General features: G+C 40.0%; 2 protein-coding genes across 2 annotated transcripts in view; one reads left to right on the top strand and one right to left on the bottom strand.

Annotated features, from left to right (window-relative positions):
• Window positions 1-424: 424 nt before the first annotated feature.
• On the bottom strand, window positions 425-16,721 carry LOC137261140 (uncharacterized). The gene is made up of 10 exons (XM_067798836.1): window positions 16,673-16,721; window positions 10,093-10,359; window positions 9,685-9,699; window positions 8,795-9,033; window positions 6,474-6,657; window positions 5,652-5,759; window positions 4,744-4,879; window positions 3,967-4,094; window positions 2,414-2,669; window positions 425-692 (listed from the first exon to the last, which is right to left on the bottom strand). Exons 1-10 carry the CDS (start codon window positions 16,719-16,721, stop codon window positions 425-427), a joined length of 1,650 nt encoding a protein of 549 aa, XP_067654937.1.
• Window positions 3,137-18,715, top strand: part of LOC137261141 (protein YIPF3-like) — a 291,821-nt gene continuing 276,242 nt past the window's right edge. Inside the window, exon 1 of the mRNA XM_067798839.1 lies at window positions 3,137-3,157. The gene's annotated coding sequence lies outside the window, so the exon portion shown is untranslated. The remainder of the gene's footprint in view (window positions 3,158-18,715) is intronic.

Raw genomic sequence — 18,715 nt, 5'->3', positions numbered from 1 at the left:
GCTTATTTGATACAGGAAGGTAAACTCAACTTGACCCGGTAAACTATAGGACAGTATTGAAGCGGGGTAAACGTTCCTTTAGGTGTAGTTTATGCTGAAAGATTCCGTGTAAGGCTAAATGTTTAAATTCTTTTATTTAACTGAAATTTCAATCGTGCATGAACATCCACTACATAGGTATGAAGACATGTCAACAAAGGCTCATTTTATTGGAAACATCACAGGCTTAATATTGGAAAATTATGAGAAATTTACGTCCGTAGAAGGCGAAGATTTGCCGAAGAGGATAGTCACATGATAATAAGGATAATCAACATTACCCCGTAGGGACGTGGAATGTGATTTTTACAGTGTAAAATATATAGTTGTACTGTAGTCAGTACCATAAGTTCACTGAGTTAGAGGTGCAGCTTGTTGTTCACAGCTAGTTTTTCAAAGTTACGTACATTGCCAGTGCTGTCAACACTGACATCATCATGATACCGACTGGTTTTGTCTGCTTGCTGCCGGACATGACTGGACACCGCGGACTGTCGCTGGCCTGTGCCCAACAGACTTGACTCTTAGTCCCGATCATCTTCACAGCGTATGCCATATACTGTTGGTAGGTGTCGGGGATCACCCTCAAGTACCTCATGCCGACGATGGAAAGATTGTTGTAGCGGATGAAGTCTCCTGCCCTGAACATGCATCTGAAACAATTGCAACAAAATGATGAAATTATCACGATACATGCATTCATTCAGTGTATGAAATTAGCAAAGCCTTCCGCTTGACCACAGGGCTGGTTATATGTAAAACTAACCAAAACTAACCTTGCCACCAAGAAATGCTAATACACATGTCTAAATTCTAAACCGACCGTCGGGCAGAACGTACGTGCTGAAAATAATGGTAGTCCGTGTTGAAAATAGACCGTACCGGGCCGTCGGGCAGACAGGTATTTCGAAAGCTGATTATTATGAAGTAACAGTCAGTATGCATACATTTGAAATGAGTGGTTTTGGGGGACCCAGAACCGACTTTTGGGATAAGCGCATGAATACTGTTACAGTCATTTAAGGGGTAAATCCTCTGGAACAATGTTTTCCAATATCAAAATTTTCAAAGTTCGTCTTTTAGTTCCAAGTCTACAAGAACAAGAAAATTGTCACATTAAGTAATGGTATCATATTAGGGTAATCAAACTAGCGGCCAAATTAGCGGTCAATTAGCGAAATCATCCTCACTTAAACCGGATTTGACCAGAAATTAAATTTTTCATGCTCGATGTACGTGAAAACGTCATTTCCAAAACCAAAATCATGATAAGCGCATTAAATACATCACCATCACATAGACATAACCTATTTGGCTACCCTCAAATGTCGATGTATTCTCCTTTTCCTTAAAACTTTATTAACTCCTAGATTTTATCCCATACTCAAATCCGAGACAGTCAACAAAAAATAAGTTCTATTCAGGAACACAAATATTGATAAAATATTTAATCTTGATCCTGGCTGACATACAGATCCATGCAAAATGACACCCTTGTGACATTGGTTGAGCGGACAAAATGTCTTCCTTGTGCGTCCGTTATCTCCGACCCGTGAAGATAGTAAGATACGGGTAAGAATTGATCTTCTTTAGTCCATACTTATCGTAAGAGACGACGATCGGGTGTTCAAGGTTCGCTGACTTGGATGACACATGTCATCGCATCTCATTTGCGTAGATCGATGGTCATTCTGTGTATCACTGGATTGTCTGGTCCAGAATCGATTATTATTTACAGACCTCCGCCACATGGCGCGAATACTACCGAGAGTGGCGTAAAGCTATACTCACTCACTCACTCACTCACTTATAGGCTTAATATTATACTTTTTTCGTATTGTGCATGGACGTATGGCTGGTTGCACTGATCCAGACCTATGTCGGTGTTACAGAGCTAGCACACAACAATTGCATGTAGCAATTTAACATAGCTATTCTATCCAGACAGCATGTTAACATCAAACCGACCATCCTTGATTCTTCCCTTTATGCCAGTCTGCTGGAAGTGTTGTGCGTCTGTTTTTCTGAATGCGTAGCCTTATGGTTCAAGCGCTGTCTCGCCAGGTCAAAGACCTGGGTTCGATTTCCCACATGTGTGAAGTCCATTTCTCGTGATTCCCACATCCAAAGTTCAATGCTCAGTGTTCGAATCACTGTTTTTGCGCTCCTGACCATCTGGCCTATACAGGCGGTGACCTAGTCAGTCTCACAGTTCTGAACCACAATATTTTGCTTACCACAATATTTTGTAGTGCTAAAGCCTTAAATGAGGCAAGTCTAGATTTTCTCAGGTTCTGATTATATAATCAAAAATATATATATTCGGAGACGCAGCCTTAGTCTAGCGGTGACCAGAAGCATCTAGATTTTGTACCTTGAAACTGGACGACAGTCTGTTGCTGCGAAGGATCGGGCTGCTATGGTGTCGACAGTTGTCGTCTGCTCTAACAAGACAAACAGGTAAAGCTCATTCAGCCTTGATGTCATGGGAAGCAGCCAGTCATACACCTCATCACCGGAAGTGATGTCAGTACCCCGGATGTTGACAATCATCCAATGGATGTAGGAGTTTTGTTCTGTCTGTCCTAGCTCCGGGGTGGGGTCGTACATCAGCAGTGTGTAGAGCTTGTCTGAAAACAGATACCACATGTTCTCATGTTTATGTACTAGGGTTATAGTACGAAACGCAACTTAACTTAAAACGGCACTAACGGTTCGAGACATACATAATTCGACAACAATTTCTGCGATCATTCTCCTTCATGTTTATCAGATTGGCTGTACTATAAGGCCTTTGTATTTAATGGTTAGATGTCAGCTTTGTCCGTAGCGCAATCGTTTTGATCCATTTTGATCCAAAGCACCCGCACTATTAAAACTGCTTCTTTACAATGTTCAACAAACCAAGTCAGGCCGAGCATGACCCCTCCTTCCTGTGAGTCTATCAACAGTGAGTGAGCTTAGTGAACACTCAGCAATATTCTAGCTCTGGCGACAGTCTGTATAAAATCGAATCTGGACCAGATAATGCTGTGATCAACAGCATGTGCATCGATCTACGCACTCAAGATACGATGACATCTGTCAACCAAGTCAGTGAGTCTGAACACCCGATCCCGTTAGCTGCCTCTTATGACACCACATGGGTTACTGAAGATCAATTCTAACCCGAATCTACACGGGTAGATTGCACCTATACATATGTTTGATACTAAAGGTAAACACATTAACATATACTGACGGACAAAAGAAACTATACATCCCTGTTTCCTATTGGCTGTGAAACAAACACCAAACAACGGCGGCGAAGGGTGCCACTTCTATTCAGCCCTGCATATAATTGATAAGTGTATTGGATTGTGACATCGGATACGTGTATCGGTTTTGAGTGAGTGAGTGAGTGAGTTTAGTTTCACGCCGCACTCAGCAATACTCCAGCTATATGGCGGCGGTGTGTAAATAATCGAGTCTGGACCATACAATCCAGTGTTCAACAACATGAGCATCGATGTGCGCAAATGGGAACCGATGACATCGGTTTTGAACCTGAGGTATGCAGTGTTCTGAAGAGTGTGTTCAGGCCTGTAGTGAGTGAGTGAATTTGGTTTTAAGCCGCTTTTTGGCAATATCCCAGCAACATCACGACGTGGGACACCAGAAATACGCTTCACGCATTAACTGTAGGGAATCGAACCTGGGTCTTCGACGTGACGAGCGAATGCTTTAACAACTAGGCTACCACGCCGAACCGTTCAGCCCAGCAACGTTTCAAAAACCTCCGTACTTTTGAAGGGGCTAGTCCAGACGTTAAGATTTCATGAGATTTCTTCGGTGGCATATTGGTGTGTGCTGAAGAGATTTTTTCTCGGGAAGAAATCCGGTCCCACTCACTACCCCCAAATTAGTTGCAGGTATAAGTTCACTCACCTCTCAGTGTGACTTCAGGGGAGACGGGCTGGAGAACCTCGGGTAACAGTCTGACTTGAGGGGAGAGTCGAGTCTCCAGGGCGCCTACTAGTCCCCTGTTCGCAAAATCTACAGTGATGTTTACTGGGCTGTAACAAAGACATACTTCTCCATTATCTCAAGGTTGCAAATCTATGTATCATTAGTACCGGCACTGTAACAGTGAAGGTATACATGTTAATAAATAAACATTAAAATAACATAACCTTCATTTTGTTCTCACGAAATATATGATCGGAATTGTATGTAAACAACAACAGCAACAAACACGACTGTGACAAAAATATAAACAACACCAAAACTCCAAGAAACAAAATAAAGTATTCTGAAAAATATTACTTTAAACAAGATAGTCTAAGAACAATTTCTTTTACGCTGATTGATGTATTTCATTATTTATGCGTATTGCACACTTCACACGTGTTTCTATGTATGTAATTTATGTAATTATTTATGTAATATGTAATAATGTAATATGTAATATAATAATAATTTATGTAATATGGATAAAATGTCACGTGATCTTCAGCAACTCATGCTACTCCATAAGAGGAGACTAAAGGGACTCGGTGGTCAGGTTCGCATGTCATCGTATCCCAACTGCCTAGAACGATGTTCATGCTGTTGATCACTGGATTGTCTGGTTCTGACTCGATTATTCACAGACCACCGCCACATAGCTGAAATTTTGCTGAATTAAACAACAACCAAACCAAATCACGAGAACACAGTACCAACCTTTTCTGGTACACAAAGTCGCAGGATTTGTACGTTATAGCTGGGGCCGTGAAGGTGAGGTCAATGGACACGGTGAGATTCAGACTGTCTGGAAGTGATGGGAGCCCTCCTCTTTCCCGAATGTAGCTGCGCAACCCTGCAGCATTAGCATCTTGTTATAAACTATTCTCCTTTTTGCCAAATTTGTGAAGAAATGAGTGCCGATCTTTGATGTAATAACTGGATTACAAACATTTAAAGACATTATTTTTACATTTTTACATAAAATGTAACAACAGACAACATAAAGTCCAATGATGAACAGTGAGTGAGTGAGTGAGTGAGTATGGTTGAATGCCGCCTATGACAATATCCCTGCAATATTCCGCCGCGGACACCAGAAACGGGTTTCACAAAATGTATCCATGTGGGAAATCGAACCCGGATCTTTGGCGTGAACAGCGAACGCTTTAACCACTAGGTTACCCCACCGCCCATGAGGAACATGGATTTGAAAGGTAAGTATGTTACTTACCATTTCGGTTAAAATGTTTCTTCGTACGATCAACACAGCTTAGACTAACGCTTAGTCTCTGAATATATATACTTTCGATAGTATCAAACAAACCCGATTTTAATTGAAATGAAGCCCCAGGGAAACTATAGATTCAGAACTTGAGGAAACACTGCAGAGCACTGCACTGCACTGCAGAGAAGGCTTGACAGTCGGCAAAATAAGCACTGTGAGACAGACTAAACACGGCATAACAATGTTTAGAAACATAAACCCGTTTGCGAAGAATGTTTCGAGATAAGTGATGTGCAAGGTTTTATTTTAAATTTTGAAAACTTCAACTTTTAAAATTACTCTGTCATTAAAAGCATCAATGGGGTGATGAAAACAGACCATACAATTCTGTACAACTTACATTGTCCGTAATACACTGGACATCTGTTACGTAATCCCCAGGCCCGGATGAGGACACAGGCGTACTCGTCAGTGACGGACATGACAACGTTGATGCCATATGTCTGAGCTGTAATCAGGAACAAAGCGTTAGCTCGGAATCAAGCAATCAAGCAAGCGACCGACCGACAAATCGGTCGATCGATCGATCTTTATTCCTGAAGACGACACAGGCCTATAATACATTTCATATGTACATTTTTTCATGTATGCAAAAATTTTAATTAGTAATTCATTTGAAGAATTCAAAAGAGACGAAAATTTCTTAATTGATGGATGGACAAAATAAAAATAGAGTTCTTTAATATATATTCAACGCATAGTGTTATAAGTTGCGCATTGGAGAAGAAAATTACTTTCGTCTTCTATAACAGTTTTATTACAATATCTACAGATTCTATCCTCTCTTTTGATATAATTTATAAAGATTCTTTTTCAGTCAACAAAACATGAGACGAACATCAATCTCATGTTATGTTATAGATCGGAATAAAAAAACCGATGCTTTTAGTAAAGGTGGTTAATTCGCTTATATTCAGGGACTGACAAAACCCCTAACATAGAAGTGCAGACCATAGTTACTAGGACAGCAATTTATCAGTGGTAAACCGGAATGTGGCAATACGGCCTTTCAAATGATACTATGTTTTTCTCAGAAATTTGAATCGGCAGAAAAGTAGGTCACTGTCTGAATTGGTTAATGAGACTTTCGGTATGAATGCTAAAAAGTAACTTCATTAGAGGAAACTAAAGCGCAAATCATTTTTAAAACTGTAATTCGTACTTGAAAGCCCCAGCGGCGATATTAAGTCATCAACGAAGACCACTCCGCCGTTAGTGGCGCTAAGTGTCTGATATGTATTGTTGACACTGGACACGTCCAGTGGTCTCTCTTGTTTAAACACAAGCCAGACGTAGGGGGTGGCTCTGTCCACGGGGTTCCCAGGTCCCTGGTGGCGAAGTATGATCTAAAACAAATTGGATTTGGGTTATCATTAACGCCTAACACATATCATCGTATCCAAACTGCGGTCAAGACTTGATTATTTACAGACCGCAGCCATACAGCTGGAATGTTATTGAGTCCGGCGTAAAACTAAACTCACTCACTACAGTGTATATATACACATAAACATTAATTAAACACCACCAAAAATAATTGCCGATTGTAACAAAAAGGGATCAAAACAGAGAAGTCCACCAGTTATATCTATATACACATGCACTTAGCATGAAATTCACGTGTTGACTCAAATGCATGCTTTTCATGCTAAACTTCTATCATGGTACAGTCGTGTTTGTTGCTGTTGCTGTTGTTGTTTACATACAATTCCGATCATATATTTCGTGAGAACAAAATGGAGGTTATGTTATTTTAATGTTTATTTATTAATATGTATACCTTCACTGTTACAGTGCCGGTACTAATGATACATAGATTTGCAACCTTGAGATAATGGAGAAGTATGTCTTTGTTACAGCCCAGTAAACATCACTGTAGATTTTGCGAACAGGGGACTAGTAGGCGCCCTGGAGACTCGACTCTCCCCTCAAGTCAGACTGTTACCCGAGGTTCTCCAGCCCGTCTCCCCTGAAGTCACACTGGGTTAAAAAAGGTGAAATGAAGTATACTCATTGCTTTGTTATCGACGTATCAACAAGTGAACAGTGCTGAAATTGAACTTTTTTGGACGTGCCGAAAGGCGTTCTGAAAATACCAGGTGGCAGATTATTGGTTTGCATGAAGCTGGTTTGTCCTGTCGCAGCACTCGCTCCAGATTGAATATCAATCACACTGTCATTAGTCGCCTTTCAGAACAACGCAGCTGACAGATTACCTTGATCTGCGAGAAGCCCTGATCTCAACCCAGTTGAGAATTTATGGGACCATGTGGGGCGTCAAGTTCAAGTAAGGGATCCACCTGTTCAAAATCTACAGGAATTAGCACAGGTTCTTCATGAAGAATGGCAGAGGATTCCAATGATGCGCATTTGGCGTTTAATTTCCAGCATTAGGAGGAGGGTTGCAGCAGTTATCCCTGCGAGGGGAGGATACACCAAATACTGATGTCACCATTACTGTTGGCTTAGGATTGAACAGTGAACGTTTTTTGAGGCCTTTGTGTACGTTGGACCACAGACGTTGTCTGTGTGACCGTAGTTTTGGACATGTTTATTGATAACGTTTTTAGTGCTCCCATATGATCGTCAATAAATAACAGCCGAAAGTAGCAACAGTGTTGGTAGTTGATGGATTGACACTTTAGATGACTCAGATAACGAAATTATAACCATGTGTTTGCTTTCCATATCATGAATGACCAGTGTGTTGTGTTAAACACCTTATAGCATGAAGATGGGGGTTGCTTAATTAATGCTTGTGTGTATATATAGCAGGATGATTTTTTGGAATGGAACAATGCTTGAAATGAACGCTTGGTGCATTCCTGTAATATCGGTTATTTTGGTGACAAGGGGCACCTGTCACGAAGCAAATTTATACTGAGGCACCAAGGTTAACCTTAACTCCTATTCTTTAACATGGCACCAAGGTTACCGTAGCGACTTATGATCACCTTAGAGCTTTGTGAAAGGAGACCGTGGCCTTATCGAAACCGCCTACAGAACAGTTCGCGTTGTTTTAGCTAGTGAGTATTTAGTTATGCCGAATAATGTCAGCTTTGCCCATCCACTGGCATTGGCATTATTACATCTGTATTTCTAGTTACAGGTAAAGACTAGAAACAGGAACATGAAATAAATAAGTTAGTGTCAGAAATCAAATATTTCAAATATTATTTGTCCATCTATCCATCCATTCATCGATATAACATGGAACATCTGATTCTCTAGTTCTTAAAAGTCTCACCTCTTGTTAATCTTTCAGTCAGTTGCATGACAAGGTTGGAAGGTTTACCTCAATGAGACGCGGACATACAGAAATGGGAGATTTGCTCTGGACGATAATGGCCATTCGAACATTAACTTTTCAGTGTTTCGTCTTTGAAACCTGATATTATCGTTAATATTTTGTCAAATCCATATTTAAAATGCATGCTTTCTTTTGCCTCAGAGTATATCTTGTTGAGAGGAAGCGTCACCTACGTCTCCTCCATTACGAAGACTACCGCCGGCGACGTTGATGTACAACGCATGCATGAAGCATAAGCCGGCGTCATACATCATGACAGTGTAGAGGGCGTTATTCTCCGCTGGCCACGTCACTTCCGGCAGCTCGCGTACGTCGAAAGGGGGATACAGGGTACTGCTGAGGGCGTCGATGGTGAACGTTTGAGGTCTTGTTAAAGGTACGTCCACTATCCTTCCACAGCCGGGGTATGTACCTGGCGACCATCAAAGACAGGCAGTAAGTTATGATCTCATGATTTTCAGTTTTGAAGAACATCACGAAACAGCATTTTAAGCTGACAAATATTCCGGATTGGTAACAGCACACAATCAAATAGCATATTAATTTAATCTGTCACAAAATACGCAGATATCATAAAATATAATTCTCGTGCAATCAGTTTTGTAGTCTAACGAATTATGTCAGTACAACAGCAATACAAAATCAAAGGGTTTAGGAGATAAACATACTATGTTGAAAAATCAGAGTTATAGGTCTAAGTTTAATTTAAAACCGAACGCGTAGCGAAAATTTAGAGCGTGGCGTTCGGTTTTAAATGAAAAATTAGAGTTATTATAATTTCGTTACATACCTCTGGTTTTTCAACTCAGTACGTTTATCACCATTCTATCATAACCACGTACTTGTTATATTTTTGGAAAATATACAGTGCTGAAAAATCAGAGGAGTCTTGGTAGAATGATGGTAGAATGAATGTTAAGAATGTGAATGAATGAATGAATGAATCAATCAATCAATCAATAGGCGAATGAATGAATGAATAAATGAATGAATGAATGAATGATCTTGCTTTCAAATGGTCAGCCTGCGCTATATAAATGATAGAGTTGGTCAGAATACTCACGGTCAGATCCATCAGCTGAAAGGATAATAATCCAAATATATGTGAATGTAACAAGTTGTTGACCTAGCACTATGCTGTGAGTAAACATGCCCATGCCACCATATCTTTGCTTTGCTTACATCTTCCACTACCATCAACAGTACATGTGTTACTCTGTCTCACGTCTGGCAACCATCGTATTGGAGTTGCCTCCCTTCATCTAAACATCTAAACGCTAATTGTAAAATGGAATCCATCGTTATCGGAGTTTTGTCCTTCACATGGTAAAGTGAAGTATTACTCCGCCCCACCCCATAAACAATAGTTATTTTCACAAAATACGTGATTCCAATATACCAAAATAAGTTTCTGCTTTCATGAAAACGTAAAATGGAAAGGTAAAAGGTAAGCTGTGTAGGTGTGACCCACCTGGAAGAGTAATGGGGTACGTGACGTCGACGACGAAGGATAAACCGCTGGCGTCGGTGGCATTGACCCCCATCAGTCTTGTGAAAAGTGAGGTTCCTGATGGCCTGGCATTTCTGCAAAAGACTCCCCCACTACCGGGTGGACAATCAGTCGCGAACCTCGTCCCAAACCAGTAGGCCGAGGTGTTGGTGAAGAGTGACCTCATTGCCGTCAAACACGCAGCGTCTCGCCGGACACTGCATGGCGTCGACGTCTGGGCGTGGACATCTGTAAGGCATTAAATAATTACTTAGGATGTTCATATCACTTAGCTATGTGTGTGCATATAAGCTCTTAGACTATTTAAGGCGATGGGGGAAGCCCAGCGGTTCAGGCGCTCGCTCGTCACACCGAATGCTCGGGTTCTAATCCTAACATGGGTACAATATCTGATGCCCATTTCTGGTGTTCCCCGCTGGATATTGCTGGATGATTGCTAAAAGCGGCGTAAAACCATAATCACTCGATCTTCGATTGTTTGACATCATGTGACGTCTTTATTTAGCCAGCGAACAGAAAAACCCTTCTCAAAGTTAAGCGCACTAGGGTGTGATTGCATGATCAAATGTCACTGGTCCCCATTTCCTCGCCGGAGTTGTTGTCACCTTTACCTCATAAACGTATGCCCACCTATAACTCCCATCGTTCTCCAAAGAAGCTATTTCTGGTGATGTTTCTGATTAAAGAGTGATCTACCGTACAATTTTAAAGTGAAACTAAAGCGCCCGCCTGACTTACAAAATTACTACTACAACTTCATGAAATACTGCTACGTACGCGTAGCACAGCCACGCTCCAAACACGTAATACAGCTCCGTAGAGGTAATACTGCTCTGTACACGTAATACTGCTACGTACACTAATACTGCTACATACGCGTAATGCTGCTACGTACACGCAATACTGCTGTGTACACGTCACACTGCTACGTACACGTAGACTATCTACATGTGCGCAATACTGTTCCGTACCCTTAATACAGCTCGGTACATGTAATACTGCTACGTAATACTGCTACGTAATATATCTCCGTACAGGTAATACTGCTCCGTACACGTAATACTGCTACGTAATATATCTCCGTACAGGTAATACTGCTCCGTACACGTAATACTGCTACGTAATACTGTTCCGTACACTTAATACTGCTCCGTACACGTAATACTGCTACTGCTACGTACATATCATACTGTTCCGTACGCATAATACTGCTCCGTGTACTTAGTACTGTTACGTGTACGTAAACTTCTATGTACACATACTACTCCTATAGCTACGTACACGTAATACTGCTACGCAGACGTAAACGGTATAACTTGCATATAAACGTGTAAGGTATTACAAGAATATATGCATGTACAAAGTGATACCATTTCATATAGGTATATGGTGTAATTACAATTCGATTCGATTACTTACACAGCGCCGTCGTGTTCTTGGAAAAATTCTGAGTGCGGCGTTAAACTAAAGTCACTCACACTGACCCCTGGATCATCGCAAAGTAAACATATGCTCTGTGGTCAAATGCCGAGAAGTCATTACTCGCACATTAGTGACTTATCATGCAAGATTCGACCTTCGTGATGTTTGTATATTTACTTAGAGTACGCATATTGACATAATCACTTAGGTGTATATTTATATTATCACATGGATTACTTGTGCAAGCATGAACAACAAATACCAGCGTATACAAACCCCTCCCTTCAAGCTCAACGCATTTCTATACGTGGGTTTCAGTATCACTTACCAACAACGTTGTTAGCAGACCAAATAACAGCCATCTTCAATAGCACAGATATTTACGCGATATTTCCCGAATACAACAACTCCAAATTCACATCACCTTCATTGTTAACTTAAATCAATACCCCTACCCTAATTAGTAATTATTAACATTCACTAGTATAACTTGTTACTGGTATATGTAATGTATATCAATCAGTTCCTGAAATGACCAAAACTTTCAGTCATTTCGAAAAATGACTGTGAGTTTCAGCCATATCGCGCAATTTTGTGTAACAACGATCAATATACTTCAGTCACTTTATGAAATTTCAGTTCATCCATATGTGGTGGACAGGGTGTGGCTACTATGGACACAGCACGAGTCAAACAAACAGGTGCAAATGCTTCAAAGCCAAGCTGAAGTGCAACAGTCGCTGCCACAATAGTTTCCAGTTTTAGAGAAAATAAATAATGTGGAAAATGTGATCCACTCTTGTAGATTACGTTATTAAGTGAAATTTCACGAGCCGCACTCAGCAGTATCCCAGCTATATGGCAGTGGTCTGTGAATAATTGAGTCTGGACCACACAATCCAGTGACCAACAACATGAGCATCGATCTACGGAATTGGGAACCGATGACATGTGTCAACCAAGTCGGCGAGCCTGACAACCCGATCCCGTTAGTCGCCTCTTTCGACAAGCATAGTCGCCTTTTATGGCAAGCATGGGCTGCTGAAGGCCTATTCTACCCCGGGACCTTCACGGGTCGAAATTTCATGAAATTACAGAAGTACATTGATTGTTGTCACACAAAATGACTTAAATGTTTGGTCATTTCAGGAACTGACTCATTTCACAATCTGACAGTAACATATACATGTGTGAGGTATTACTGGTATAAACTCGATTAAAGTACTGTTGATATATACATGTATAAGGTAATACTATTATATGCACATATAAGATATTACTGGTATGTACACGTATACAGTATTTCTAATATATACACGTATACGATAATACTGGTGTAAGGTATTTCTGGCATCTGCACATATAAGATATCACTGGTCTATACATATATACGGTATAAGAATGAATCACTCTTTGGTGTACTTGTTATAAGCTTCAAATGTTTAGCTCAAAATAGGAGAATGGGTCGGACGAGTAAACATAATACGTTTTTCAAAATCGTCCAAATTGCTGCCTACTGGTTGAACTGAAAAGACCAGTCAAGGCCGACATATGCAGAAGATGAGATGCACCCTTTAAACATGTCAATATTAGCCAAGCAGTAAGGAACAATGTCCAAGTTATATTGAATGCAGCATTTTGTATTTACCCAGGCGCAAGTATTTCGCACGTCAGCTGACCTTCAATGACAGTAATAAAGGCAATCGTAGTGTGAGGACGCTACTCAATCACTCTGCTCCACAAAGGTAAAGAAACTCGCAAAGGTTGCTTTCAACGTACTAGGTAATTGAGTTGCGCCCGATACAGAAGAAACCTCGTGAACGACTAGGCGCTGTCTATTGAAAACGCCTGCACGCACGTCTGCTAATCCCAATGGGTATCATAGAAAAGTGTACATATACATACAACATACATGAACTCAGTTTGACGTGGCATTTATTTTATCTTAAAGAGGAACAAGTTTTTTATGGATAGACAACTTCTTTATTGCAACAGATGCGACGTTTTGTTGTAGATCCAGATACCTTTATCAAGCAATGATACACGACCTATGCAGCAAGCAGGTTGAGTTTGTTGACGAGTGTGCTTGCCATGTCAGGTTAAAGACGGCGTATAACCCCTTTAAGGTGAGCATTATGATACCCGTAACGGTTTCTTTCAAAGCCATCAACATAGAAAAATAAACATGCAATTTTTGCTTCATTTCAACCACCATCAGCGATGGGTGTAACCAAACTTTTGAACGTCAGTATATTTCTGAATGTACTCATCTAGAGTGGGTGAGTTTTGTTATACGCCACTTTAGCGATATTCAAGCAATATCACAGCGGGGGACACCAGAAGCACTCTTTGGCGTGACGAGCGAACGTTTTAACCACAAAACTACCCCACCGCCCCCTCGTCCGGACCCAGGGTTCCCTGCCTATTGTGGTTTTCCTGGCAGCCACATAAGATATTTCATAGGTTCCCTAATTTACATGTGTTTGTGTGCTTGTGCTAACAAACTTTTACGTGTCGCTTTCAGATAACTGGGGCGGTTCAATCAAGCAATATATTGTTATATGAATATGAATACCTCAATGTCAATAAGTCAACGTCTAAATATGACATAGAGATGTTTTTAGCAAGTGGACACAAGGATATATGTGAAAAAGAACCCAGTTCCTGCAAGGTTTTCATGTTACATTTAATATGAATTATGATACGAACTCGATAACAACTTTTATACCAGGTATGTAAAATATCACACTGGTAGATACATCACGAAAACTCTTTGTGCCAATGATCTCTTTTCAGTGGGTTCTTTCTGCATACATAAGCATTTCATGTCACCAAGATTATAGTCGTTGCTAGTAAATCACGAAATATCGTGATGATTCATTCCAGTACGGGTAGGTTTCTGGAGTCAGGTGACTATATTTAGCAGCACGTGCAAGGTACCCACATTACCAACATGAACTGACTGAAAAAGATCGTGCAAGCCCTGTTGACCGAGTTTTCTAAATATAGCCGTTCGTTGCACTCGCTGTGCAATCTTTCATAAATCAATGAGTAGGTTTTTAACCATCAAAATGAATAGTTCTTGAAAAAATCATATCGCAGTTTGGTCATTACTATAACTGCCCACGCATTAATCTACACAAACGCACACCACTGACAACGCTACAATGTAGACTACTGGTACACATGTACCCAGATTGCTTGGTGCGCGAATTTCCAGTAGCGAGGTGTTTGTATAAAAGATCATTTTGTGACCGCATGAGGCCCTTCATGGCAGATGGACTAATATAATAGGTATATAGACCTTGTTTAAGAATCATGAGTGGGCAATTCAGTCCCCTAGCAAGTGACATACTTCGTCACGTGCGTATAATGACTGAAATTCATGACTTTGGTTTGTATTTCGACAGTTTCGTCGGAGTTAAATTGTTTCAGTTGTGGTATGTTGCATAATTTAATCACCATCTATTGTGTTTCATACAATTTCTACTACTACTGCTACTAATAGCAGCAGTAGTAAAGCAATAATGACACTGAACACTATTTTGACGACGGTATAACAATAACAATATCAACAGTAATAAAAATCATTGTGAATTAAGTCAAGTGGAAATCTTCAAAAACGATCAGTTACACAATTTTGAAACGTTATAGTGTGAGATGTCAACAAGAAAAAACAAAATGACTACCGGAATAAATTTTCAGTAAAGTGATCTTGAAATGTAATACATAATGGAAATACAAACATTTATCCCGCCTGGTAAATATGAAGTCTTTCCACAGGAAAAAGCTGATTTACATCATAAACTTCATGACATCATTGACTGTGTAGTTCATTTACATCATAAACTTCATGACATCATTGACTGTGTAGTTCATTTACATCATAAACTTCATGACATCATTGACTGTGTAGTTCATTTACATCATAAACTTCATGACATCATTGACTGTGTAGTTCTTTTACATCATAAACTTCATGACATCATTGACTGTGTAGTTCATTTACATCATAAACTTCATGACATCATTGACTGTGTAGTTCATTTACATCATAAACTTCATGATATCATTGACTGACGTTTTAGAAGAGTAGTGAGTAAGTTTAGTTTTATACCGTTATTAGCTTCATTTTACCAATATCCCGCGGGGAACACCGGAAATGGGTTTCAAACGTTGTACACATGTTGGGAATCGAACCAGGGCCTTCGGCGTAACGGGCGAACGCTTTAACCACTAGGCTACTCCATCGCCCCTACACTTTAATAAATGCTACTTATTGAACATGACGAATTTTCTGGCATTTAGCTTCTTTATATTAAAAAATACAAAAGTAGATGAAAGCCAGAATTATTTTATGTTTAACTTCATCATAGTGTTGTTGTCTTCGGCGACGTAAAGTAGATTCGTGTTTCCGAATGACAAAATCGCCAACAGAATGATTAAGGAGTATCCATCTTTTGTTGAAACAGACAGAAGGATATGATTTTAATCCAATCGATAATCTGCAAGCCGACATAATTTCCAACCTCCCATTGTTTTTGTTTAACAATAAGATGCATCCATTATTTTGCGTAAACTTAGTTTATTCAAAATAAATTAAACAAGGATTGATAAACAAGCTGTGATGGCTATTTGAATACCTTTGCATTACACTGATATATGAAAACAGCAAATATTGAATAATAAGCAGCATGACATGAAGGCAAGCAACCTGCGTATTGAACATCATTAGTCATTTATCAAATCTATGCGATTGTTTTAAAAGTTTGGACTGAATTTAGTATAAAAGAAGTTATGCTTTTAGTTTTGTTTGGATTTCCATTTAAGACAGAGTAATATGAACATAAAAATACATGTGATATCTGATTTGGGATTATTTGAACAAGTAAAGAAGTCATGTAAAGCATTCTCAAAAGAGTAGAATGGATTACCTGGATGCATCCATAATGAAACAGTTATTACTATCTCTCTCTCTCTCTCTCTCTCTCTCTCTCTCTCTCTCTCTCTCTCTCTCTATATATATATATATATATATATATATATATATATATATATATATATATATATATATATATATATATATATATATATATATATTTAAAAATACATCACTTACAGGAAGTGGCCGTCAACAACAGAGCAAGGAAGGCGGGTACATGCGCCATGTCGGTGGCCGCTTCAGCTGAATGAGTCTCCGGAGCTGGTAAATATAACCTACATATACCCGGGGTGTGGATACCCGTCAGCCTACTTGGACAACTGTTGAGTAAATGAAATCCACGCCCATGCCGCGTTTCCTCTATTAAACGCTCAGTAAGTTATTTGGCGCGGTGGGGTTACCTAATACTTGAAGCGTCCACTCGCCACGCCGAAGACCCGGGTTCGATTCCTCACATGCTAAGGCACTACCAGTGAGTTATGACTGCGAATATTTGTTTTGGTACTGTATTGATTTATGACTGCGAATGTTTGTTTCGGTAAGGTTTTGAGTTATGACTGTGTTTAGTAAGATGTTGAGTTACTAGCAAATTAAACAGGACATACGCCGGATCTCTGAAAGCAGCCGGGTCAGGCTCTGTGCGAATCTAATATAACCCGCGTGGTTAATATAGGAAACACGATAAGCGTCAAGACTGTCTCTCCGATGATGTGCCCTTTGACAAGCGGGCATCAAACACTTGTGCACTGATCCCTTAAGTGTTCGTGTGTACACAGCAGTGTCCTCCTTTCGTATGAATCCTCCATTCAGTTGACTTTAACTACCCATCACGTTTATTTGGAATTTCTTGTCACAATTATAAAAGTCATTCCCAATGGGCAGTACCTGCTTCGGATTAGTCCGTGTATTTTTTTATCTGTGTTATTCGCATTCAGATCAGACCTTTGAGGGGTTTGTCAGACTTTCTTGATCAGCAAGAAGTGGAGATTAGCCAATCAGAAAAAAATCTTTCTCGAGCTTAACAGTCAGTGTTTTCAACAGGCGACATCAATTTTAGACTTTGTTCTGAAGTTTTATTTCACAGAATTCTAGATAAAAAATATGAAAACTGGACAAAGGGCTTTGAATGTCCAACGGGACTTTCTATGTTTATATTTGTTGCTTGTTTTTTAACATCGTGAATCCCAGTCTGGATTAGTCGCAGCTCTTGGTGTGTAGATGCAATTTATAATTTACCATGTGTACACAGACATACTTAGCATGTCAATTAGATTCATTATTGAAAATAAAAATAACAATAAAGAATGATAAAAGGAAAATAAAACACAGAGGAGAGAATGTGAATGTTGATTTTTTTAAGCATGACATATGATTTTGATTGAGCGACCAAGCGTGGTTTTACGCCGCTTTTAGCAATATTTCAGCGTTATGACAGCGGGGAGCACCAGAAATGACCCTCACGCATAGTGGCCATGTGGGGACTCGAATCCCGGTTTTCGGCCTGACGAGCGAACGCTTTAACCACTAGGCTACTCCACCACATGAAGCGACGTGTTCGTGGCGTGTTCGTGACGTGTTCGTGAAATAGTGTTGTCGACAGTCAAACACGGATGTGTCGAAGCGACTTACGAAAATACTTCGAGTTATCCGAGTTTCGACACAGCAACAACAAAATAATAATTAGTAAACGCATACACTTTTAATTCGAGAGAATAGAAATTCGATTTCTTTAGTTAGACACATCAGTGTTTGACTATGAGGGATCGTCCAGGAAAATCCACAATGACACATTCATTTCATACGGCGCCTCGACGTTTTACAGTACATAATGACATGTGAAGGATATTAGTGTAATCGATCTTCGGCATTGTGCAAAGGATTATGTGGTATCAGGTAACACGACGCATAATACACGAGTTGAAAGGGCAACGGGGTAGCATGGTGGTTAAGGTGTCTGGTCTTCACGCCGAAGACCCGGGTTCGATTCCCCACATGGATATAATGTGTGGAGCCCATTTCTGGTGTCTCCAGCTGTGATATTGCTGTACTATCGATAAGAGTGGCGTGAAACTAAAGTCACTCTCTCTAGATGAGTACGTTCAGGAATATACTGACGTCCAAAAGTTTGGTTACACCCATCGCTGATGGTGGCTTAAAATGAAGCAAAAAAAATAAATGCGTAGTTTCCCATGGATGCCTTTGAAACAGGCATCACGGGTA

This window comes from Haliotis asinina, chromosome 14, assembly GCF_037392515.1.
Source record: "Haliotis asinina isolate JCU_RB_2024 chromosome 14, JCU_Hal_asi_v2, whole genome shotgun sequence".
Classification (NCBI taxonomy): domain Eukaryota; kingdom Metazoa; phylum Mollusca; class Gastropoda; order Lepetellida; family Haliotidae; genus Haliotis; species Haliotis asinina.
Note: the sequence above shows the minus strand (reverse complement) of the source record. Positions and strands in the feature narration are given on the sequence as shown.

Excerpts from the sequence above, each read along its gene's own strand:
- LOC137261140 (XM_067798836.1), bottom strand. The coding sequence starts at position 16,721 with ATGGCGCATGTACCCGCCTTCCTTGCTCTGTTGTTGACGGCCACTTCC. Across the intron at positions 10,360-16,672 it reads GTTGTTGACGGCCACTTCCT|ATGTCCACGCCCAGACGTCG; the intron begins GTAAGTGATGTA and ends AATGCCTTACAG. Across the intron at positions 693-2,413 it reads GACTGTCGTCCAGTTTCAAG|ATGCATGTTCAGGGCAGGAG; the intron begins GTACAAAATCTA and ends CAATTGTTTCAG.